Raw genomic sequence first — 24,656 nt, forward strand, 5'->3', positions numbered from 1 at the left:
GCTCTTGCTAAGGCCACTTTATACTATTTATAATTGAGTGTCGGACCAAAGTGTCTCCCCAGACCCTAGACTTGTGAGCCTGTAGCATCAAAGAGCTGGTTGTCACCTGCCAGAGAGATTGTGTGACATGTGACGTCGATGTAGTGTTCCCCTGAGATGGCATGTTTTAAAATGTGCACGATAAGGTGACTCAAACGGAGAAGGGCGCTTTCGGCGGAGTCAGCTGCAAGGAGCTGGGCCCTCCCAGCTACCGGTCATTCTTCTTGAGACCTATAATTCATCTCTTTTGTCCTCTCCTTAATAAGCATAAACTGCCTCCTTGTTGGGTAGAAACACACCATTAGAATGGAGTGTTGCCATTTTATGTCATACAATTAACATACTGTCCAGCCATCAGAAAATTTAAGTCAGCAGGGTTGTCTGTAATCATCTGAAGAGTGCCTGTATGTGCCATAGGGTGTGAACCCCAGACGTTGGACGTCAAAACTGTTGAAAGGAATTTCAGTTCGTCTTAGAAACTGGCTGTTGTATAATTGTTCTCCGTTACCGGGCAGTCGTTCGAATAGTGAATGTAATTTGTATTTTTTCCCTCTTCTCTTTCTAGATACCCTGCAGCTCTTGAACATTATCCCATTGAGCACACCAGGGAAGTTCGGCTACCGGCATGTCCAAGCACAGACTCATCATTCTGAGACACGGAGAGGGCGAGTGGAATAAGCAGAACCGATTTTGTAGCTGGGTGGACCAGAAACTTAACAGTGAAGGGCTGCAGGAAGCTCGGGACTGTGGGAAGCAACTCAAAGCCCTGAACTTTGAGTTTGATCTAGTCTTTACGTCCATTCTCAACCGGTCCATTCACACAGCCTGGCTGATCCTGGAAGAGCTGGGGCAGGAATGGGTCCCCGTGGAGAGCTCCTGGCGTCTCAATGAGCGTCACTATGGAGCCTTGATTGGCCTCAACAGGGAGAAAATGGCCCTGAATCATGGTGAAGAGCAGGTAAGGCTCTGGAGGAGAAGCTACAATGTGACCCCGCCTCCCATCGAGGAGTCCCATCCCTACTTCCACGAGATCTACGATGACCGGCGGTATAAAGTGTGCGACGTAGCCCTGGATCAATTGCCGCGTTCAGAAAGCTTGAAGGATGTTCTGGAAAGACTTCTTCCGTACTGGAAGGAAAGGATTGCTCCTGAAATACTAAAGGGCAAAACCGTTCTGATATCTGCTCACGGGAACAGCAGTAGAGCCCTCCTGAAACATCTAGAAGGTACCGGCTCTCTGTCCTGCTCTAGAGCTTGCTACGTGTTCTAGTTCCTCTAGAAATTGAGAGCACCCTCCTCTCTGTGTGTGCCCCTTGTGACCTCATATTTTAGAAGCCACTGTCCTATTACCCAAATCTCCTGTAGATTTTGGTGATCATTGTGGCTGAGGCAGAGGTTTTCAGATGTCAGTCAGCGTGCATCAGTCATGTGGGGAGTCCAGTGTGACGGATTGTGGGGTTGCACCCTGGGAGTTTCAGGATCAAGAGGTACAGTTAAGACCTGGTGTTTGTTTTAGCAGCTACTGGTGACAGCTGCTGTTTTTGGGGCCTCTGCGCTTGGACGAGCTCTGATCTGAAGGATCACATGGCTTCTGCTGTAAAATGAAAAGAGGCTAAGACTTGAAAATAAATTTGAGTCTTTTAAGTAAATTATCTAGAATTCAGTTTTGTCTATTTTCTTCTAATTTCAAACAAATGTGGCTGCGCTTTCAGACCCGGGTTTCCTGAGCAGTTCATTTGTTCCAGTTTTCCAGACTAGGCTTAGTCACCGCCTATGAGAATGTTAGAGGGGAGGAAATGGAAACAACTGGCTTATTCGCATACTTCTGCTAAGAGCCTGGAGAGGGTCAGGAGCCTCAATTTATTTCAGTGACTTGATGTTGGATTCTAAATGAGAACTCTTGAGGACTCTGGGCTCACCATCCTGGGGTGCCAATGGTCAAGGGTGGCATTTCTCACTCTTGCTGTCCCTCCGCTAATCCCCACGGCTGTTCCTTTCACCGTTTTGTGCCCGTCTTCCCTGTCTTGTCACTGGCCACAGCTTGCTGGTCATGAATCCCTTGCGTCACCATCCCTCCATACAAGGCTGTAGAATCAGGATGGTTGAAGCTCTGCGTGAAAGGGTGTAGGTTGCTGATCACAAAGTGAGGTGATCGCTGAGATTTTTTTAGTATGGACATTTTACCATGTGGTTATCTTCGCTAAGTTTTAGTGGCGCTATCTAGGCCCAGGTTATTACTTGAATACCTGACATCCACTAGTCATGCAGACTCTATAATCTACAGACCTTATCAGCTGTTACAAGGTTTATTGGATAAACATGGTGGTCATCTTTTTGTGCATATATATACATATATATATGCATACATATATTCACATATACATACATATTTATTCAAATATATAAAGGATTCTATTCTTATTTGCTCAGGAAAATTAAAATGTGATTAAATTATATTGTGACTATCATGACTAGATTATTTATTGTTTAAAGAGTTGAGGGTTCAGTTAGAACAGCAAACTGAAATTGAAAATTCCATTGTTTTTTTTTTTAATGGGATTTATATTCTGTGAACTTAGATCATTTTGTGACCAGGCTCCAAAGAAAATGGCTCCGTCTCCATCAGTTTTCCTTTTGCTTAGCTAGGTGATCCCTGTTCTAAAAAGTCTCCTGCTGTTTAGTGCCATGTACTCCTCACCTGCCTACAAGGACAGGCCTCCTGAAGATACTTCTTTCCTAGTGCTCCCTGGCCTGCTAGCGCTTTGGTAATTTCCTGCTCTGCAAGGGAGCTAGGAAAGGTCCCCACCAGTGGTGGTGAGAGAGAGGTGAGGGAAAGCACCTATGGAAGGTAGGGTCAGGCATAAGGCTTGTCTGCAATAAGGGAAGCTTCCAATGTACTAATAGTGTATTGGAAAATTACCTAATCAAATGGCATAGAGGCTTTGGAGGACAATATTGCAGCTTCCTGAAAGGACTGATTCAGGGTACCCTGCGGGTCCCCACTCCTGAACTCTCTCTTGTGTTAGTGTGTGTCCTGGTGCGGCTTAAAGACAGTGCCTAGATTGGACGCTCAAAACGACAGAAATTCTTTTTATGAGCCTAGAAATCCTAAGTTTTAAGGCATGGGCGGGGTTTTCCTCTGTGTCCAGGCTTTGCATCTTCTAGATGCTGGTGATTGCTGCCAGTGTTTGATACTCCCCGGGTTTATAGACCACCATTTCTGTCCTCTTCCCGTGTATTCTTCCCATGCGGGTAGGGGTCCTTGTCTATATTTCTTCATGTTGTAGAGACACCAATACTGTTGAGTTAGTGGCTACCCAAGTGACCTCACTTTAACTTGATTGTTTCTGCTAAAGACCTAATTTTCAAATACGACCTCATTCTGAGGTCCCAGAAGTTGAGTCTTCAACATATCAGCTCCCAAGAGAAATGGAAATTTCCACACTTAACTTGTATTTAACCATTCATAGCATCACATTCCTAGTAGCCAAAAAGTAGGTCAACTCAAATGTCCAACTATGGGCAAATTAAGTGTTTTATAACCACACTGTGGTATATTTTTTTTGTCAATAAAAAAGGATTAAATACTGTGTGTGCTATAACAGATGAATGATGAGATCATTACATTATGGGAAAGCTAGTCACAAAGGATTAACAGTATAGAATTCTTCATAAAACGTCCAGAATGGGGGGCTGGAGAGGACCCAAGTTCATATCCCAGCACCCATGTAGCATGTAACCCTAGATTTAAGGGATCTGACACCCTCCTCTGGTTTCTGAGTGCACCTACATATATATATCATTTACCCATGCAACCACACATACACACGCATAAGTAAAAATGAATCTTAAAAAACATGTCCAGAACAGATACAAATCTAGGGACAAACACAGAACACAATTCATGTTGTCAGGACTGGGGATGCCTGGAGTGTGAAAGTGATTAAGAGTAACCTGGTACCAAGTTGCTTATGAAAATGTTTGAAAATTGATTGTAATGATGTTAGTGTCTCAATAGCTATTGAAATGTATACCTTAAATGGCTTGTATGTGAATTATATTTTATTACTTCTAGGAAAAAAATCATTGAAGTTAAAAATATAAAGGTTGTATCGTTCAGGTTAGTGAAGAATGGTTTAGGGCAAGCAGTGATAGCATATGCATAGATAATGATTATAAAGTAAGAAAGGCAAACGCGTAGCCTTGGTCACTGGGATGGAAAAGGACTTCCTGGGCTTTCTGATCTGAGAAGTGAGCAAGCTTTAGGCCATCGACGGCTCCCAGTGCTACTTCTGAATGCCTTCCTAAAAGCTGATGATGTGAGACTTGACAGCCTTTCAGAGGTTAATAAAATTGAAGTGATCTTGTTATAACTTCAGAGGAAGGGCATGTTTTTAATTTTTGACACTTGATTTAAGGCAGTGGAATTGGAATAGGAAAAGAAGACTTACATAGGAAGTATGCAAACACGAGAAGAGGCAGAGGACTAGAAGATGTCTGCAGGGAAAGGGAATGGGCACAAAGGAGCTAGAGAGTAGAAACGGTAGGTTTGCTGTAAGGGAAGATGACAGATTTGCTGTTGGGGAGAAATGACACAAAAGCCAGAAGATGTAGGTAGGTAGACTCAGTCCATAACCCAAGAGACAGCACAGCAGGTATGCCGGCTGAAATCTGCCCCCACGAAACAGAAGGGACTTTGGCTTTGGTTCTCACCCATCTTGTAAGACTATCCTCCCCACCACCACCATTTTTGGCCGATGATAGCCCCTTTTGGCCTGTGGTAGCCCCTGTTGAAACCACTGTTAGGATTCATTGATGGGGTGGCTGTGGTAACCCCTTTTGGCCTGTGGTAGCCCGTTTTGGAACCACTTAGGATTCATGGAGTTCTGTAGTGTTCCCATGCCTTCCGGCTGTGGACTGCCTACCTAACTCAGAGGAAGTTATTTCATGTACGTGAAACAGGCTGGGTTTGAATTTAGGATTAGTTCATAAAGTAGTTCTCTATTGTTTTGGGAGTGCTCCAAATGTGTCTTCATTTCTCTCTCTCTCTCTCTCTCTCTCTCTCTCTCTCTCTCTCTCTCTCTCTCTCTCTCTCTCTCTCTCTCTGTGTGTGTGTGTGTGTGTGTGTGTGTGTGTGTGTGTGTGTAAATAAAAAGATCCAAGTGTTCTCACAGCTTCTTAACTGTGAGTCAGAAACCTGTACGGAACTGAGTCACAGCAAGGGACTCTGCAACAACGTGAGGTTGTGGGAAGTCTAGCAACACCGAAAGATCGCTGAGTGTACCACAGTAACCAAACTCATTCAGACCCAATGCACAATGACTCCAAGGTGTGGTACCCCGTGGCTTGACACAGCCTTGATTTGAACTCACAGGGAAGAATTAAGCATCAGTATCTTCCCAGGATGTGAAGAAATGGTGTCTTGAGTAGTGTTTCTTCCATATCACCTCTCTCAATTTGATGAGATTTCAGCATCTTAAAATTCGCTATGGACATGCCCACTCACTGACTGACATAGGAACTCCAACATTGTCTATTGTCTTGTAAGTCAGATCTTCAGAAGGTTAGGTTATAGAGCTTCATGCACTGTTTGGTAAGTTCTTAACCTAAAATATTTCACCGACTCTAGATGCTAGCTTTTTTTCCAAAAAAAAAAATAAAATAAAAAAATAAAAAAAATTGAATGAGTCTCCACTAGTTTAGGAGGGACATCTCAGCTCTCTCATAGGAATCGACACTCAGAGTATGTGTGTTTATTATAGAAATTTACGACATTGTCGGTTTACATTACTGTAGTCACATTTGTCCCACAAAACCCGTTTCTGATGTATAGTTTTCATCATAATATAATTATGATATAATTACTGTCACCTCTTACTTTTAGAATTGCCCTAGCTCTAAGACAATAAGTTATAAAGTCACCTTACTTTATGGATTTGTTCTTAATATTAGGCTTAACAACTAATCTGAATTTATTAGACTTGATTGTCTTTGAAATGCATACTCTCTGTAAACACAAAAGTTGCCAGATTCCTTACACTGATTTTTTTTTTTTTTAAGGTAAAAGTGCTTGTTGTACATGCATCTGATTCCAACTCATGCTTTTCATAGGTATTAAAATTTATATAAAATTTCCCCCATAAAACTGGGTCATGCAAAGAACTGGGAAAACTTCTTATATTGTCTTTAAGCTGCCTGACAAGCATAAAGCATGTTACTGATTATAAAACTACTTTCTTAATTGTTCAAGAGCTGACTCAGAGGTGGGAATAGTGGTGAGTCCTGTTAGATAAGTAATTATATCATAATGTTGTTCTTTGGAACTCGGATGACATCATTCAGCTGCTCTCTGACCTCCAGGGTAGCGTCTGTACTTCAGCCATATGGCTGTTGATTCTTAGGGTGCTGTTTTGCTCCTCATGTTTTGGAACTGTGGCTTCACTGCAGTCTGATCCCAACTGTGCTTAGGAGCCTGGTCTCAGGAAAGTAGCCCAGGAAGCCTCAGGCGACTTGGCCATGATGACCATAACCTTCAGCCAGAGTTGTCAACTCTACCCCAGATGCAGTTTGCTCAGTTTTCACACAGGCTTGCAGACAGGCTTTTTCCATTTTAAAAATTTTATTGAAAAGTAGCTCCTTTCCTTGATTATTCTTTATTCAGGACATTGCATTGTAAGCAGCGGAGTCCAGAGCAATCCTAGCAGGTAAACCACTTTTTAAAAAGGTTATTTAATGCAGGGAGGTGAGGCTATGGTCATCACTGCCGTTGTAACACTGTGGTGTGTGAATGGTACTCCCTGGCACAGCTGTCCACAGGGGCCTTTCTGGGAGCTTACGCTTCCTGCCGAGCACAGTTCTAGACAGCTTACATAGATGTCCTGCTTCGTGTAGAAACCTGAATGTGGCTTGTAGCGCCCTGGAAAGCAAGTAGCTCAGTGTTAGTTTTCCCCCTGTTGTTTACTGTCTCCGTGTCGTATTTTTTGTTTCTAATGCCATGGGATCAGTCACTAATCTACTTAATGAACCGCTTCCATTAAAATGAGCAAGCTTTCCACACCCTGGCACCGTGGATGAATCCATCACATCATGCCAAGCGAAAGAAACCTGCCTGAGGATGCTGTGTGCGTCTCACCCCAAGCTCTGAGGACCAAACAGAGATGAGTGCCACAGGGCAGGCTGCGTGACTGCAAGGCTTGGGGACAGGAGATGCTGGGCTACTGGGTGTCCTCACTGCAGGCATTTATACATCTGTTTGCAAAACTTAACAGAGCTGTATCGTAAATGTTTAGGATAAATGTAGGGAAATTGCCTCAGAAAAGACCCACTTTATTCAGGGTACTCAGTGAAGTGCCCGTAATTGGGGCCTTGTTTTTTGTCTCAGAAAGTCATCATCTGAGTGCGATTATCAGTGGAACTAGTGAAGGTTGCTTCACACACCTCCACCCTCCCACCCCCCCCTCCCACCCCCGTGCCTTTGAAAACTCACCTTTTTCAATCTTCTGGTCTGCGCAGTGCTGAATCTTCAGAATCTAAGCCGTCAGCATCAGCAGCACGGGGTACCCTTTACAATCCTTCTTCATGAAAAGCTATATATAAGATGCTGGAAGAGTTTGCTTACATTTTTAATTTTTTTTTTTTTTTTTAATGTCACTGGGGACTGAACGCGGGACCTTGCACCCACCAGATGAGAGCCCTGCCCCTGCTGAGCTATTCCCTAGCCCAACCATATATTTTGTTAGTCTTGCTGGTGTTACGTAGATTGTGGACCCTTCTAATAATGGCTCTTGAGTTGCAGACCTATGACTCTTACTTGCCACCATATTCTTATAGCAGCATGCTTTCGTCTTCCTACCACATACACACAGACCCTGCTTCTTACAACGTCTAGTCTAGGAATAGTTTTATGACGCTCTTGGATCCGGTACATGTGGACAGTACAGTTGATGGCAGGGTTATTGATTGGAAGTTAGCTAACATTCTTACCTAAGGATTGCCAGTTTAGGAACCTTGTGACAACATTTATGACAGGTTTCCTGCCTGAAGAGCCCGGCCTGTACCCTGCCAAGTGACTTACTTATATAGAATCTTGATTTCTAGATTGTATGTAACCTTGGGGCCATTTTACTTTTAACCCGAGGATGTTTAATACTTTCAGAGGACAAAACAAGGCATGAGATATTATATAGTAAGGAAACTCCTCCAGGATTTACTTTACTGGCTTGGGGAAGCATAAATAATTACCTACACATTGTTGGTAAGCCGGGTTGAAGCAGGTCCCACCCCGACTGGCTCTCATGCGCTTCTCACTAAGCTGCAAGAAAACTTCCAAGACAGGCTGGAGAGCTAAAGCATCCTGTCCTGCAAAGTTCCAGACAGGCGTGTGTTTCTTTTTCTTGTGGTTGGCACAGTCACTTCCTGTTTGTTTCCTGCTGGTCCACACTGAAGGAAAAGCCGGGTACCAAACCGAGTGTTGGATGTGGTCTGCACCTTGCCGCAGGAAGTAGACTGTTTAGTCTGGGTTTAAGAGCAGGATTAGGCAGGCTCTAGGCTGGGATAAGAAAGAATTGCAGGCAAGAAGTTTGTATAAGACTTGGACTTTGCCCCTAGAGAACCGTGTGAAGCTGCACACACAGCAAGGCGGGCAAACGGTGACATGAAATGAGAGAAACCAGAGGAAAGGTCAGCTGGACCTGTGGCTGCCCATGTCGACCGAGGCGTGTGTCACCTCTGGCATTTAGTGTGATATTTTCAGAATCATGAGTTCAAGCCCTCTTTCTTGGGAGACAAGTATTTGCTTAGTGGCAGAATTGATCTTTCTTTTATGTCAACCTACAAAATCTATGGTAACCTCTATTTTTAAATATCGTAAGACTTTAACTATAAAATTTAAAGGTAAATACATTTCTTTTGCCTTCTTCCAGGGTAACAGCTGTTATCCTGTCGTCAGGTTACAGTGTTTAATGGCATGTTTTCTTTGGTTTCCCCCCAATCTGTCTTTAAATTGTATGTATGTGATATTAAGACTTTAAGAACATGAAATTAAATGTAGTTGTTGGCCCCCTTTAAAGTACAAGGCATCTTCTCTGATCCTTTATTGATAACAGAAGAATACAGAATTCTTATCACACAGGTCCAGCAGGAGACTGGGTAGGGAATGGGTAGAATCTGTCTCACAGCTGAAAGGGTTAACTGGAGCTGGTTTTTGTTTTTTGTTTTTTGTTTTTTTTTTTTAATCCCAAATATGGGCTTTTCTTTTGTCCTGTATCAAACCCTTCTACGTCCCCAATGAATGCTCTTCTCCCGTTTCATTTCCTTCTCTTAAAAGATTTGTAGGCAATTTAGAGAAAAGCCAAAGAACACCCAGAACACATTTAATTTGGGCTTGATTAACACTGGGTATAAACAACTTTTTGTTCCAGGCTAAGACCTGGCTAACTGCCCCCAGCACCCCCTCCCCACACCCCTTTTCTTGTTCAGTCCCTAATGAAAACAGTCCAGTCTTTCATCAAGGCTTCAGCAGTAAAGACTAGACTTGACTTGAAAGCCAAGAAAGCTAGAATTCATTCCATTCAACTGTGTGCCTAGGGGGACCGAGGTCCAGGTCCTGCTCTTGGCCAGGGGCTGGGGTACACGCGAATGAATGAGACACACAGGGTCCCTCCTGCCCACTGTGGAGCGTATGTGTTCTTTCTAATTCTTCAGAAGTTTCACCAAAAAACGCACGTCCAACAGGACGCTCCTTGGAGAACTCTCACGCAGAAGTTTTATGCTACAGAATCTTGAACCTTTATCCCTCATAACCTTCAATCACATGTGAAAAGTGCAATCACAGTAAATCCACTTGTGATGTACTGCATGTACTTGATAGACCATAGGTCTGAATAGTTCCTGCTTCCCAGCAGGCAAGCGCCGAAAGTGCTGCTCTCAGATGGGCAGACACGGACTACGTTCTACAGTGACACCCTGCGTGAAGACCCAGGTCACAGGAGGACGGGGAGAGCAGAGTTCCCAAAGAACTCACAGTCCTGGCAGAAGCCAGACTGGTGGGAGCACTTCTCCCCAGAGGTGGGGAGTGGGGCCTCGCGGTGAGAGTTCCCCTCAGCTACTTGTCAAGACAGGGTGCTCGCAGGTGCAGAAAATAAATTGGCTTAAAATGTCCACTTTTGGTATAGATTTACTCCCTTCGTTTTCTCCTAAACTGTTCTTATTTGAAATACTTGAATCATTTCAACTAGTTGCAGTGATGGTATAGGTATTGTTGAGGTGATCATGTAGGTATTGTTGAGGTGATGTGTAGGTATTGTTGAGGTGATGTGAAGGTGTTGTTGAGGTGATGGTGTAGGTATTGTTGAGGTGATCATGTAGGTATTGTTGAGGTGATGTGTAGGTATTGTTGAGGTGATGTGAAGGTGTTGTTGAGGTGATGGTGTAGGTATTGTTGAGGTGATCATGTAGGTATTGTTGAGGTGATGTGTAGGTATTGTTGAGGTGATGTGAAGGTGTTGTTGAGGGGATGTGTAGGTATTGTTGAGGGGATGTGTAGGTATTGTTGAGGTGATGTGTAGGTATATTATGGTGCTCACCTGGTTGTAATCCCAGCCCTCCAGAAGCTGGGATAGACATCTCAACTTCAAGGCAAGCCTGTGCTACTTTCTTAAATGCTAAAGACACCAAGAATATACCATGAAGGGAGGCTCCAGAGGGAGTGTGATGGAAAGAAGGTAGATAGAGAGTAAGGACTTGGTGCCTTTTCCAGTTAAACATTCCTGGACTCTAGTAAACGTGAGCTAGAGAATGGGTGTGTAGCTCAGTTGGTGCAGCACTTGGCTAGAGCGCAACTGGGTGTGGTGGTATGCAGGCTTGTAGTCACAGCACTTGGGAGGTGAAAGCAGGAGAATCAGAAATTCAAAGTCATCCTCAGCTACACAAGACCAGCCCAGGCTACATGAGAAAAATGAATAACTAAATAAAAACTTAAAAAAAAAAAAAGATCAAAACCTGAGCTAGTTACCAGACAGGGGATGTGATATCTGGCTACGTATTTTAACTTGTGTTTGGTGTCCCAGTGAATGAATTTTTGATAGTATAATTTGTAGTGTCTTTTATGCTAGTTTAGTTTGGTTTCGTGCAGTGTAACTACACTGCTGTAGCTTTGGGAGCTCTATTTACTTAGCTTTCTGGGGATAACGCATTTAGTATATGGCAAATTTTAGTAACAAGTAATGACTTCCCTGTGGTTTTTCTTAATTCGCTATTTTAAAATATCAGCTGTTGAAGTCTCATTGACTGATCATTAACCAGTCTAAGTATTTGTAAGTAATTAGTTTACTCTATGAATGGGTTGATGAGTTATTAAAGTAGAATGTCAACTCCATTGCAAACACTTCATTTTTCTGAAAGCTTTGCTAGTCTAGAGGCCTTTGTTTAGTGGACTCACGCAAAAATGATTCATTAACTACTTAAGCATTGGCCAAGGACTCAGCCTGCTGAGTCCAGTTGCAGCTAAGTCATACCATTTAGTCCAATGTGGTGCGCTCTAGCTACCTGCTGGAAACCTAGAACTCATTTCTAAGATCACAAAGGCGACCTCTAAACCTGGCTCGTGTGTTCCTTGTGTTTAGCTATTTTAAGCTCGGGCAAACTTGCTCCCCTTTCCCAGTGAGGACACTGGGGCTGATGCCCAGGTAGTACCTAGCCTTTCATCACAGCAGAGCAAAAACAAAAACATTCTGTGTTCGAAACAACAGCAGGCAAGGTAGATGACCAGGGTTTGAGTACAGCGTATAAGAACAGTTCACTTTCGTAGCCTTAATAGTCTTTGATTTGGATTGGCCCATTTAGCCTTTTGGAATCTGCTTGGTATTTTTTAAACAGCTTTACTGAGCTATAATCCACATGTAACTCAGTGTTATAGTGCTTTTAGTGTATGACAGTCCCTAAGTAACTATAGAGGGCTGGTTCCAGGCAACCATGTAGTTACCAAAATCTGTAGGTAGATGTTCAAGTCCCCAACGTAAGTAAGATGACATGATACTTGTATATAACTTAGGTGCATTCTCCCATACTCCTCAGGGGCACTTGTATATAACGTATGAGTATTCTCCTATACTCCTTAGTGGTACTTGTATATAACTTATATACATCTTTGTACACTCCCTAGTGGCACGTGTATGAACTTGTGTGCATTCTCCCATACTCCTCAGGGGCACTTGTGACATCTAGCGCTGTGTGAATCATTGTTCTACTCTAATGTTTAGGGAACAACAATGGGGGAGGTTTAGATCTTTTGGTACAGATGCATTTGTTTCCAGATATTTTCCATCTGTGGCTGATTGAAACCATGTATGAGAATCCAGTGGACACGCAGGGCTGACTGTGTCATAATCATCAATCCAGCAACACAATTGGTTTTGGAAGGAACGAGTAGGGACGGCATTGATCAAGGGGTACTACGTACAGTTGTAGCAGTGTAAGCTCTGATGTGTTGTAGCATAATAGAACAACAGTAGCTGTCATATTCTAGATCGATTAGAAAATTAGAAGAAAGGGTTTTGAATATTTTCACTGTAAGACATAATCTAAGGCAGTCAGTATGTTTAAATTGATTTAAATGTTTTGTTTTCTAGCCCTGGGCATCAGTTAATTCACTTTGTGTAATTATGGATTTTTCTGTCTGAACATTATCTGTTAATGGATTTCTACAATAAGTAGTCTTTTGTGGCCACTTTAAAAAAAAAAAAAAACCAACAATAAAAATATCCTATTGTTTGAGCTGATCCCAAGGCCCTGTGGGTTCTGTGCAGACACTACTAAAAGCCATATTCCCTCTATCATGCATTCAAAGCTTACCCATATTGTAGCATATATCAGTACTTTATCCCTATTAAAAAATATATTGCATTGCATAGATCACATATATCTTGCTCGATGGTTAATGGTTGTTTTGGCTGTTAGCAATAGTGCTGCTGTGAGGTGTTATATGTAACTTTTGGTATGGACATATGTAGTATTTCTCTTAGGCATATGCCTGAGGATTTTCCAGACTGTTCCAAAGAGGCCACAGCCTTCTGACCTCCTGACTTTATACAGTGGTAAAATTCTCTGCATTTGTGAAAATGCTTGTATGTATCTGACTTTTTCTGTAGTCATCTCATTGACACAGGCAGAGTGGGTATCTCCTTGTGGCTTGGATTTGCATCTCCAGGAAGACTGAGGATGCAGACCATCTTCTCCAGTGCTTTTTGACAGTTTATGTTTGGAGAAATGTCTGTTCAGATATTTTGCCTACTATTTCATTATGTCGTTCGTCTTTTTATTTCTTGTTTTATGTTTTTTATGAAGATCTTATTTATTTAAAAAAAATTATTTTCTTGGCAGTGCTGAGGCTCAAAGCTGGGTCTTACGCATCGCCACCGGGCTTACGTCCCCAGGCCACAGGAGTATGGGTGTGGAGGGAGGCCAGTGGTGTTGGAGTTACAGGTGGTTCTAAGTGCCCACTTCTGCCATTCCTATTCCTGTAGACAAAGGTGGAATGCCTATAATCTGCTTACTTTAAAGTGTTAAAGGTGACCCATCCAGTACACACGCCCTCCTCCCTTAGCAGTAGGAAATAGAAGCCTTTCCCTATCCCTCTTGGCTGGGCTTCCTGGCTCTCTCTGGGAGAAGTCCTGCTTCGCTAGGTTTAGCCCAAACTACTGGGAAACCAACCACATTCTAATCAAGTGTGAATTACATTCCATGCTTAATGAAAAGAAAGCCCTCATCCTAAGACTAACGTTCCGACGGTTTCCTGTTTTCTTCCAGTTTTTAGTTAAGAAACAGCCATTAACACGTTGCCCAGGAAGGGTCATACAATTCTCAGACTTAGCACTGTCTAAGCTTTGTTTTCTGTTACGTTTCTTGGTGTCCTAGAACTGTAGGCGGGACCCCCTTCATGGTCTTTGGCATGGTTTTAGGCACGTAGCTAACATGGGACAAGTTCAGTCTGTTGACCCGGTTCCCTCTCTCCTGCCCATCAGGAATCTCAGACGAGGATATTATCAACATCACTCTTCCCACCGGAGTGCCAATTCTTCTGGAGTTGGATGAGAACCTGCGTGCTGTCGGACCTCACCAGTTCCTGGGTGACCAGGAGGCCATCCAGGCAGCCATTAAGAAAGTGGATGACCAAGGAAAAGTGAAGCAAGGCAAAAACTGAAATCCGGAGTGGCCAGGGGCCAGCGCAGGAGTGGCCAGAGGCCAGCGCAGGAGTGGCGTTCAGTGTGTTGCTACGTGGGTTTCCCCTTTCTCCATTTCCCCCAAGGCTAGGCTGTGTGGTAGAGTTTGTGTAGGTAGATAACTAGGTAATTTATCACGGCCCAGATGTGACCTTAGGATGCTGAAAAGCTTTTGACTTAAGCCTATGTTGACTTTTCTGCTACTACTGCTTGAAGTAAGTTGGAAGTGGGGTTTGATCAAGGCTGTCTTATGAGTTCTGGAGACAAGAGAGCAACAAGTGGGGATAAAATCGATTATCACTTAACAAGTCATTACTGAGTCACCCGTGACTAGCACCGGTGCCTTCCAGTGAGCAGTTCACCTTTCTACTTAGTAATTCTGAAATACCGCGGTAGTACCCGGGTAGTTTAGACCAGAGGTCCATCAAACAGGAACACCACAGAGGGGTCCTACGGAAGATAACCAAGCATCACAATAGCGCAGGGCGCTGTAATTTCCCCTAGCCCAGCGCTGCCCTCTTTGCCATCAGTAGAGATGGTCTTCAGCCACTACAACGACCAGGGCGTGATGCACAGCTGTGGCCATTCATATTCCCTTTCTGTCTCGTTTTTAGTTTTTGAACTTTAATCTTTGGGTACTTATCAGTTAGTTTAAAATAAAGTTTTGTGACTGCAAACAAAGTGCCAACTGTCTCAATATGTGATAAGAGTTTTGGGCGGCCTCTGAACCTGTCCTTGACACAGTCTCCTGTAACAACACTCCAAGGGTTGTACTTAGCTCAACACAGGCCACTCCTGAATTGGAAGCTGGGTTGGGAGAGGAGATTATGGGGCATGTGATTTTAGTCACCTAACCAGGGTGATGGGTGTATGGGAGCTTCTCACGCACAGTTGCTGTTCCTCAGCTAAGTACGACAGACATGGTATGTGTGTTTAGGTGGGCTGTGAGCAGGAGTGCCTCTTGTCCACGGTGTGTGCTTATGTGCTGTTTGTCAGCCATCATTTCCTTAAGCTGACGCCTCGCTGAATGCAGGCCGTAGGCATTTCGGTCATGGTCGTGTGCACATTTTGCAGTCATGGTAGTTACCATAGATTAGTTCACTTGTATCCATTTTCCATTAAAATTCGTCTTTGACAGAACCCAATCCTAATTTCTTCCTGCTGCTTGGAATCCACTTTGGTTTTTTGGTTTTTGATTCGATATCTTTAGGGGTTGGCAGAAAAGATGACTAAAGTGGTAAACAAGGCATTTGGAATGTTGGAGACTTCTGTAGGGGATTTTTGCCAACACTTTCTAATATTTACTGTTTTTGAGATTTGACCAAAATACATGTGAACAGAAAAGATAGTACTTTTAACAAGTGCCAAGCTTCAACCTCAGGATGAGCTAGTAAAGCTGTTTTCTTTGCCTTGTTAGCTTGTACCTGGGATTTCTAGAAGGGGGCCCAACTGCATCCTAATCTTGGTCTCTTTCTGAAACTGTGACAAACATGAGCAATTTTTCTTCTTCTAAAGCAAAGGAAGGGAGCCTTCTGTAAATGTGGTCCTTGGAGTATGTTGTGGGTTCCCTGGGAACCAGCTTGACAAGGCTCCTTTGCTATGTCCAGCGTAGTAAGAGGAGGCAAAAGCCAGGACAGCAGCGGCTTTCATGTGTCCAAGGAGTCATGCATCCTGAGACACTGCCAACGGGACCTTTCAAAGGAATTCTGGTCCAGAAAATGAAGGTTTTTGCAGTAAGAGTGGTGCTACCACTCAGCATCCTGGCTAGCTTGTTTTCTAACATGTGTTGCTGTGGCAACAATGTACGAGAAAACCAGTGTGATCTCTTCCCGGGTTGGTTTTTGCCTCCAATCAGCAAGTTGTTACTCATCTTAGACTCTTTCCTACTGGTACTGAAATGAAGTGTCTTTCTTTTCTTCCCATTGCTCCTTCCAGGAGAGGTTTCAGGTCAAGAATCCACCCTCCAGCGGGACGGTGGTGGCGCAGACCTTCAATCCCAGCACTCAGGAGGCAGAGGCAGGCGGGTCTCTGTGAGCCCAGCATAGACTACAGATCAAGTTCTAGGACAGCCTCCAAAGCTACACCGAGAAGCCCAGTCTCAAAAAACAAACAAACAAAAAGAATCCTCCCTCCCCATAGACACATTTACCCTGCAATTGTAATTCTTTATTTTCCTAGTCCCTTTCTGATTTTGACAGAATGAACTGGAGGAAAACGGAATTATAAGACCGAAGACTCCTCCTCATCCACAGTGTTAATTTTAATAATTTTTATTTCATAGCTACATGTAAGAATTTTGTTTTTACAAAGTTCAGCTCCTCGTAGAAAAAAGATTCTCGTAGAAGCACCCCACCATTTCCTCAACAGGCAGATCCTGATGATGTGTTCTGTTTTTATCTTTCGTGTGATTGGTTTCTTGCAAATTTGGGGCTCACTTAATGCATTCGAGTTACAGGAGATCTGGTTATGACAGATGGCAATTCAGGCAAGGGCCTCACATTGGACTAAGAAAGAAATTGAAGCCACTGAATCCAAGACAAATATAGAACATGAAAAGATAAATAATAGGACAAGTTTAATTATCTAATATCTAATGGCAAATTATTTGACAGACTGAAAGTTTGAAGTGATTCTGTAACTAATAGTTGTATTTTTTCAAGAGTGCTGTAGATGAATGTGTCCCTCCAGAAGATGTGTTAGAAGCATAATCCCCAAATTCCTGTGTTAATGGTTTTTATTCCAGGGGACACTAGCTAATTAGGGTTAAATGAAGTTTTGAGAGTGGGGCCAAAGGGGGCTTTCTTGGCTTTATCTTAAGAGAGAGACCTGAACTGTCATTATTCTTGCTGCGACTTGCCATGTGGTGCGCTCTGCTGTGTAAAGGTAGACTCACCAGATCCTAGCAGCATGCTTCTGGTCCTTCTAGCCTCCAGAATCACGAGCTAAATTAACCTTTTTTTTTTTTTTTTTTTTTTTTTTTTTTACAACCAAACAGAAAAAGAAATGAAGACTGGGTGACCTAGCTTAGTCTTTAATAGCTTAGAACCATAAGCTGAAACCAAAATGTGTTGTTACTTTGACAGGTCTTTCCTTGTAGTTGTGTGTGTGTGTGTGTGTCTGTCTGTCTGTCTGTCTTGAGACAGGATCTCTCACTGGTCTAGAGCTCAGGAAGCAGACTAGATTGTTGTCTGGCCATGTCCTTACCCCCCCAAAACTGGGATTAGAAATGTGTACCACCATACTGAAAAAAACAAAACCCAAAAACCATGGGTTCTGTGGCTCAAACTTATCACTTTAATGCGATCTTCCCAGTTCCTTCTTTGACAAAGCTTTAAAAACAAGCTAGCAAGCAACACCACTTAGTGTGTATACATAATACAACCACGACTTAATTTCCATTTACTGTAAATGGTCAGTACATTAAAAATCTTTTTATAACAGAAAATTTAATATCTGTATAAGCAGAGCATATATGAAGCATAAAGAGCACTTGTGGTGGACACGTAACTACAGTGTCAACTTACCCTTACAGAGTACCAAGTCAGTACTCTATATAGAGTATAAAAGGCAACTCAAGGAAAGCATGGAAGCTCAAGTTCTGATCTGTACATGGTTTCCATGATTTCAGGTTGTTGCCCAGAGGCATCTCAGTCTGTTTGGTGTGGCTTCTGGGGGACCATCGGGTAGCTCCAACATGAAATGCGGTTAGAGATAATGTTGCAGACTCTCCTTAGCTTGTGTGTGATTTGTGTGGAATGTTGTGATTACCTCCAGATGACACTGTAGAGACTAATGTGTCCCTGAAATGACTTCCTAGTGTTAAAGGTGAGTAAATTACCAGTGCTGTAAATCTGACACCATTATGGGAGAAGAGAGACACTCGATAGAAGAAGGCAGAGTGGGTTTTGAACTGGAAACATTTGTGTGAACCTGTGTATGTATTTCCATGTGTTGCCGCCAGCCCTGCCAGCTTGCGCCTCTGAAAGGGCCTAGCAGCCATAACCTACCAGTCCACCTGCTTCCCGTTGTCTCAGTTCCTGAATACTTTTACACACAACTGGGCATGTTTAGGGAATTGGTTCCAGATCTGAAACTGACGGTACGCAGGGTGAGCCTGAAGTGTCTCCACCAGGCGGAAAGGAGAGACGTGTCTCAAGACTGATGGGACAGAAAGGCTGACTTGAAGGAACACATTTGGGATCATTTAAGAAAATTCATTTAACAAAACAATGGTGGTGATAGTAATGGGTTATAGAACATCGAATTTTAAAAACAACCGATCAAATGATAGATTTTTTAAGAGAGGAACAAAATGCTACAATCTCCTAAAGTATAAAAATAATTGGTCCTTAACTCTGCTTTATTATGCCAGACAAAGGCAGCTGTTTCCTGTCCCTTATGTCTTGAGCTCCCAGTCCTTGGAAGATAAGGGAAATAGAAGCGTATTAGCATTTATTCTATAGAGTATACATTGTATACTCAGATGGCTGTGAAGGTAAAGGCATTTATTGCCACGCCCAAGGACACGGTGGGCAGAGAGAGCCAACCTAAGTTGCCTTCTGCTTCCCCCGTGATGCTGTGGCACTCAGATGCACACACACTGTGGAAACACAGACTAGTTACATGTCTTTCACTTTTTCCTCTTTGCCTTTGAAACTTCAGCTGTGTGTTGAGCCACATCAGCTTGTCTGCAGATGTCAGAACGCGCTGTGATTGACATCAACTTTCCCTTGAACAGTAATGGAGTTTCTCTCCCGATGCAGACATAAGATCTGTCCTTGCTCCTCAGTATCTTGGAGAGACATGACTTCTTGATGCTACCCCGTGGCACCTAAATTCTACTTAATTGCTAGGCCTCCATTTCCTTGAATTTGAGCTCCCTGCAGCAGGCACCTCTCAGATGTCCCTTTTGTCATTTGGCTCAGTGATAATCCAGCTCGATTGTAAAAGTGACTTGGAAACAGCCATCTTTCTTGCTGCTCCATGCACCCCACTGCCGAGGCGACAGAGGGTCACTGGCCTCAAATGAACGCATCTCATTGCCTACAACAAATGCCAAATAGATTCTGCCACACTAAAGGGTTCCTTTTTATTCACAGTGCAGCTGGGCGTTTAAATCTGCATTTGGTTTTTTGTCACTGACAAACGACCTGAGGTTTCAGTCCATGGTCAGTTGTCCCCGTGGCCCCCAGGTTGTGGTAGGGAAAGCATCCTAGCAGGAAGCATGTGGGAAAGCAGAGGAAGCCGGGAAGGAAGGGGGGGGGCGGAGTGGCCAGAGACCATATACACACCGCAGAGATAGGCCACCAGTGACCAGGCTCAAAACAGGCTCACGCTCCGCGGTTTCTCGCAGTGGTCCGCTCAGTTATATCTCTGTCAGTGCATCAGTGCTTTTCATTGCTTCAGAACGATTCAGTTTTCATTTTAGCACTAAAAAAGTGGAACATCAAATCTACCCCACCCTTCATTCTTTTCCTATTTCCCCCACTGCTATTCCCGTGTGTGTGTGTGCATGCGTGTATTTAACCCACTGAGTCCATTTAGTGTTGTCATCATGTGAATGAGTGTGGCTCAGCTCATCATGGAACGTAGGTAACCTCTCATAGACTGCATCTGTGAAGAAAGCAGGTCCCTCCCACCCCCAACCCCGCCAACAAGGGATTTCATGACTCCCTCACCCACCCATGCTCAGGCTTTTCCTAGTTTGCTTATGTGCATCTTGTCCCAGCAGCTGCGAGTCCGTGTGTAAAACGGCCTCCTTCTGTCCAGGAAACACTTCGTTGCTGCCTCGGTTCTAACAATCTTTCCATCTCCGTTTCTCCTCCTTCAGTGGAAGGGAATGCACCACACACCTAGTTACAGGACGTGGAGCAATCTAGCTGGTACAAACCTGGAAGTTTCGTCCCTCCTGGCTAGCTTTCAAAGTGATGGAAGATGCTAGGCCCAGTCCTGGGGGATAAAAGATAACAGTTTCACCCATCTGTGAACCCTGCCAGCTACAGTAACATTTGGCCTGACAAGATGTGCCCACAGGTGCCATGATGGCGCAGTTGTTATAAAAGTAACCAATCACTTTCTGATCCGATCTAAAGCCACTGCAGAAGATGTAACCCATGCCTGGCACTGTTGTGGAACAATCTGTTTTTACACTGTGAAGATGTTATCATCCTGATAGTTTAATAAAGAGCTGAATGGCCAGTAGCTGGGCAGGATTTTCAGGCACACAGGATACCGGGAAGAAGAAGGGGGAGTGGCCAGACAGCAAGCAGCAGAAGCAGTGAAGAGTAAAGGGAGTAAGGGCACAGGACCAAAAGTAGACTAGTAAAAATGGGCTGATTTAAGGTTTTGTTGGTTTGGTTTTGGTTTTTTGAGACAGGGTTTCTCCATGGCTTTGGAGGCTTAATTTAAGTTTTAAGAGCTAGTTAGTAACAAAGCTAAGCTATTGGCCGAGCTTTTATAATTAGTAAGTCTCAGTGTCATTATTGAGGAGCCAGTGGTCCCGACAAAAAAGGTCCGATCACATGGTACCATTAAGTGGGCCAAGAGCCCGAACTGGGTAGATCATAGGCTCTAGAGGAGAACACACGGTCAAAAGTACACCGTGTTAAACTACCCACTACTTTCAGTCCCTCTCGGTCCCCACAGATAGATGTATCTTTCTGCCGTAGACAGCGGTCAGTACAGAAACCAGTTACTCAATGGACAGAAATAAGAAACTGAGAAGTACTCACCACTTTTATCATATGCATTGTGGAGCACATGCATGCCTCAGCACATGTAACCTTGGGGGCTGGGTCCTCTCCTTTTACCACGTGAGTCGCAGGTATCAGACTGAGGTCATCAGGCTTGTGACAGATGCCTGCTGAGAAATCTTGTGGGCCTTCAGTGCCCACCTCTGTGTGGATCAGAGTCCTCGGGACTCAGTTACTTCCCCACAGCCCCATCTTTAAAGACACAGACAAAAAGCCCCCCCAACCCATTTCCTTTTTATTAAAATATAATTATATCATTTACCCCTCCCCCTTCGCCCCTTCAACCCTCACATCTCCTCTTTCTCAAAAACCTCCCATGCCCAATGTCCTTGCGCCCTCTCAAAATTCAGGTAACATTATGCGTACATATAATGCATAAGTATACAAATATGACCTGTGAGTTCATTGACTGTTAACCACGTGTACATGATTTCAGGGCTGGCCACTTGGTATCGTATAACAGGTTAGGGGACTGACTGATTCTCCCTCTCTCAGTCATTAGTTGCCTGAGTTCTTCGTCTGGGGTTGGGACCCCATTAGAATTACCACTGTGCTAGCATGTTCATTGGTATTGTCATTGTTCACCAAAGCCCCATCTTAAGGCAAGTCTTTTGGGCACATTTCACATCCAAACTGTAATATCCTAAGTTTTCTCACTCTGAAAAATAAGACAGTTTATGAAAAGGAATTAATGTTCTTGAAGGGATGTGTCGAGGCAGCAAACCTCGGGCTGTGGCGTCAATGTATGCAAAGTCACAAAGAATTAGTGTCCCCAAAGTAGATGCCATTCACTGGCAACCCCATTGGCTCTGAGCCCAGATGCTAGCCGGCTACTCTCCTCATGAAGAGGCCATCACAGCAGAAGTTGCTTTGCCGCCCCGTTCACTCAAGATTTTATAAACTGAGAAGTGGTGGCCGCCACTCAATTGAGAAGGGCACATCTACCCAATCACCTTGCTTGGCCTCTACTTGAACAAGGAAATGTCACTGGGAGCCTTATTGAGCTAGCTGGAGCTGGGATTTGTATCAGCCAAAGGAATTTCATAGAATCAATCTACTGGTCCACGGTGATAAGACTACGAAACAGCTAAGAGCAGGCCTTGGCAAATGTAAGCATTACACCAGAAGGCAAAAGCTGGCACAGAGCTCTATACCCATAATTGTCCCCCAGGCAACCTGTAGCCATAGCATCACTACGGGAATCTTTGTTTCTCAAGTGTCCTGGATCCTAACTCCCATAGCCTGGTCTATGCAGCCAGAAGAGAATTTGATCATTTTTTCATTTCTGCACATGGGCACTAGAGGGCAGTATTCATTCACAAATGCCTCTGATCCTACCTCTTGCAATCTACTACAACTGGTCATGTTCGGGGACAGGAGGACTTCTTTCTGTGGTCTTGTAACTAGAGAGCTGTGCCTATAAACACAAATAGAAACACTGCATCCCCATGAGATTTTAGCCCTGGAAAGAGGCAGTTCTGACTCTAACATGCTAATACCAAATTCTTCCTGGTCTCTGGAGACTTGTGGCAACCTTTGCCACACACATCAGGACCTTGAGCCAGCATCTTAGCCTCCGACCTGACTTTCCTCCTGATTGATTGTGGTGTCACCCCACTTCAGTGACTCCTGCTCAAATGAAGTCCTCATCTCTGCCCCCAAATCATTCTAGAAGCTTGTCAGTTCTTTGCCTCAACTTTTCCCCTCCAGACAGGCGTCCCAAGCCTTGTACCACAGCCTCATGCAGACTCCCAGGAGGGCTAGCATCCTCCCAGACTCTCTCCTCCATCACTCCCTGCTCCCCATCTCAATTCCCGCCTCGTGTCTATCATCCTTCCGGACTGATAGAAGTAGATAGGGTTGGGCAACCCTGCAGTTCACTCTCACAAAAGTGTGTTTGTTCCATTGTCTCTTTGCCTAGATGACCGGGAAAGTAAGGGAACTCATGTCTGGGGACCATTTTTATCGCGTTGATTCTACCTATCCCAGGAGCATGGGAGAGCTTCCTTTCTACAGAGACTCAAAGTTCCTATCATTCAGGTCTTTCATTTGTTTGGTTAGATAGAGTTACCCCAAGATATTTTATATTTGTGGTTGTTGTAAAGGGTAATGTTTCTTTCTGGACCCATTTATCATCTGTATATAGGAGGGCAACTGCTTTTTTTTTTTTTTTTTTTTTTTGAGTTAATCTTGTATCCTACCACATTGCTGAAGGTGTTTATCAGCTGTAGGAGTTCCCGGGTCACTTATGTAAATTACCATATCATCTTCGAATAGTAAAAGTTTGACTTTGTCCTTTCCAATTTGTATCCCCTTGATTTCCTTTTGTTGTCATATTGCTCTAGATAGAATTTCTATATTGAATAGATATGGAGAGAGTGGACAGCCTTGACTTGCTCCTGATTTTAGTGGAATCACTTTGAGTTTATCTTTGTTTAATATGATGTTGGCCTTCAGCTTACTGTATATTGCTTTTATCATGTTTAGGTATGTTCCTAGTATCCCTGTTTTCTCCAAGACCTTTATCATGAAGAGGTGTCAGATTTTATTGAGGCTTTTCTGGCATCTAATGAGATGATCATGTGAGTGTTTTTCTTTCAGTTTGTTTATATGGTGAATTCCATTGACAAATTTCCATATGTTGAAACAACCCTGCATTTCTGGTTTGGTCATGGTGGATGATTTTTCTGATGTGTTCTTGGGTTCGGTTTGTCAGTATTTTACTGAGTATTTTTGCATCAATGTCCATTAGTCTGTAGTTCGCTTTATTTGTTGCATCTTTGTGTGGTTTGGGTATCAGGGTCGCTGTGCTTGCTCTCCTAGAATTCCCTATTTATTCCCTGTGCTGTCAGTTTAGTTTTCAAAGTATTTCTTATAGCCAGCTCTCGATCTTTGACCTGTCTAGACTCTGGTTGGCTACCTTGTATGCAGAGACGATCCCCTTGCTGCTGGTGAACAAGGAGCCAAGGAGCCCTAACTTATCAGAGGATTGCCTCTCAGGCCTTTGCTTAATGCCACAGACATGGGTTATTTACAGAGACCTGCCATATTGTCATTCAAATTATGGAGTTACATAACAATATGACCATTTTTTTTTTGAGTGGAAGAAATTCCCTAGTTTTGTCATCTTAAGAACTTTATTTATTTCGGTAAACACATTTTCATATCCATTCATATTCCATATTGCATTCGTTTATTTATCATAAGCATCTCTCCATGTTTCAGAGGCTCTATCCAAACGAACTACATCTAAATACTCTTCTATTATTTGAATAGAACTTAAAATGCTTAAAATGTCCTGGAGGCAGTACTTTCGTTTTTTTTATAATAAATAATAACATTTAAGAACGTTCATCAAACTAACATACTATCAAACTATATATATATATGCATATATATTTACATATATGCATATATATATTAAAAGATAGTAAGATTTTAAGGTATGTAAAACCATTTCATGTGACTGGAAATCATACGGCATCAACAATGGTGGTTGGTCTTCTCTGAAGCAGGTTTGTACATACTAACCCTTACATGATCTTTATGTCTGATTGTGAGTACCCTTGGCTGAAGAAATGGCATAGGCAGTAACTCTGAGGCGGAAAGAGTGTTTAAGAACAAGGTAACCCTGAGCATTCAATTCCTA

General features: G+C 43.3%; 1 protein-coding gene across 1 annotated transcript; it reads left to right on the top strand.

The window, feature by feature from the left end:
* The first annotated feature begins 604 nt into the window (after positions 1-604).
* Positions 605-14,936, top strand: Bpgm (bisphosphoglycerate mutase). The gene is made up of 2 exons (XM_051175882.1): positions 605-1,265; positions 14,058-14,936. The coding sequence occupies exons 1-2, from the start codon at positions 665-667 to the stop codon at positions 14,234-14,236; spliced, it is 780 nt and encodes a 259-aa protein (XP_051031839.1). The 5' UTR covers positions 605-664; the 3' UTR covers positions 14,237-14,936.
* Positions 14,937-24,656: the final 9,720 nt, after the last annotated feature.

Source organism: Phodopus roborovskii, unplaced genomic scaffold (assembly GCF_943737965.1).
Source record: "Phodopus roborovskii unplaced genomic scaffold, PHOROB, whole genome shotgun sequence".
Classification (NCBI taxonomy): domain Eukaryota; kingdom Metazoa; phylum Chordata; class Mammalia; order Rodentia; family Cricetidae; genus Phodopus; species Phodopus roborovskii.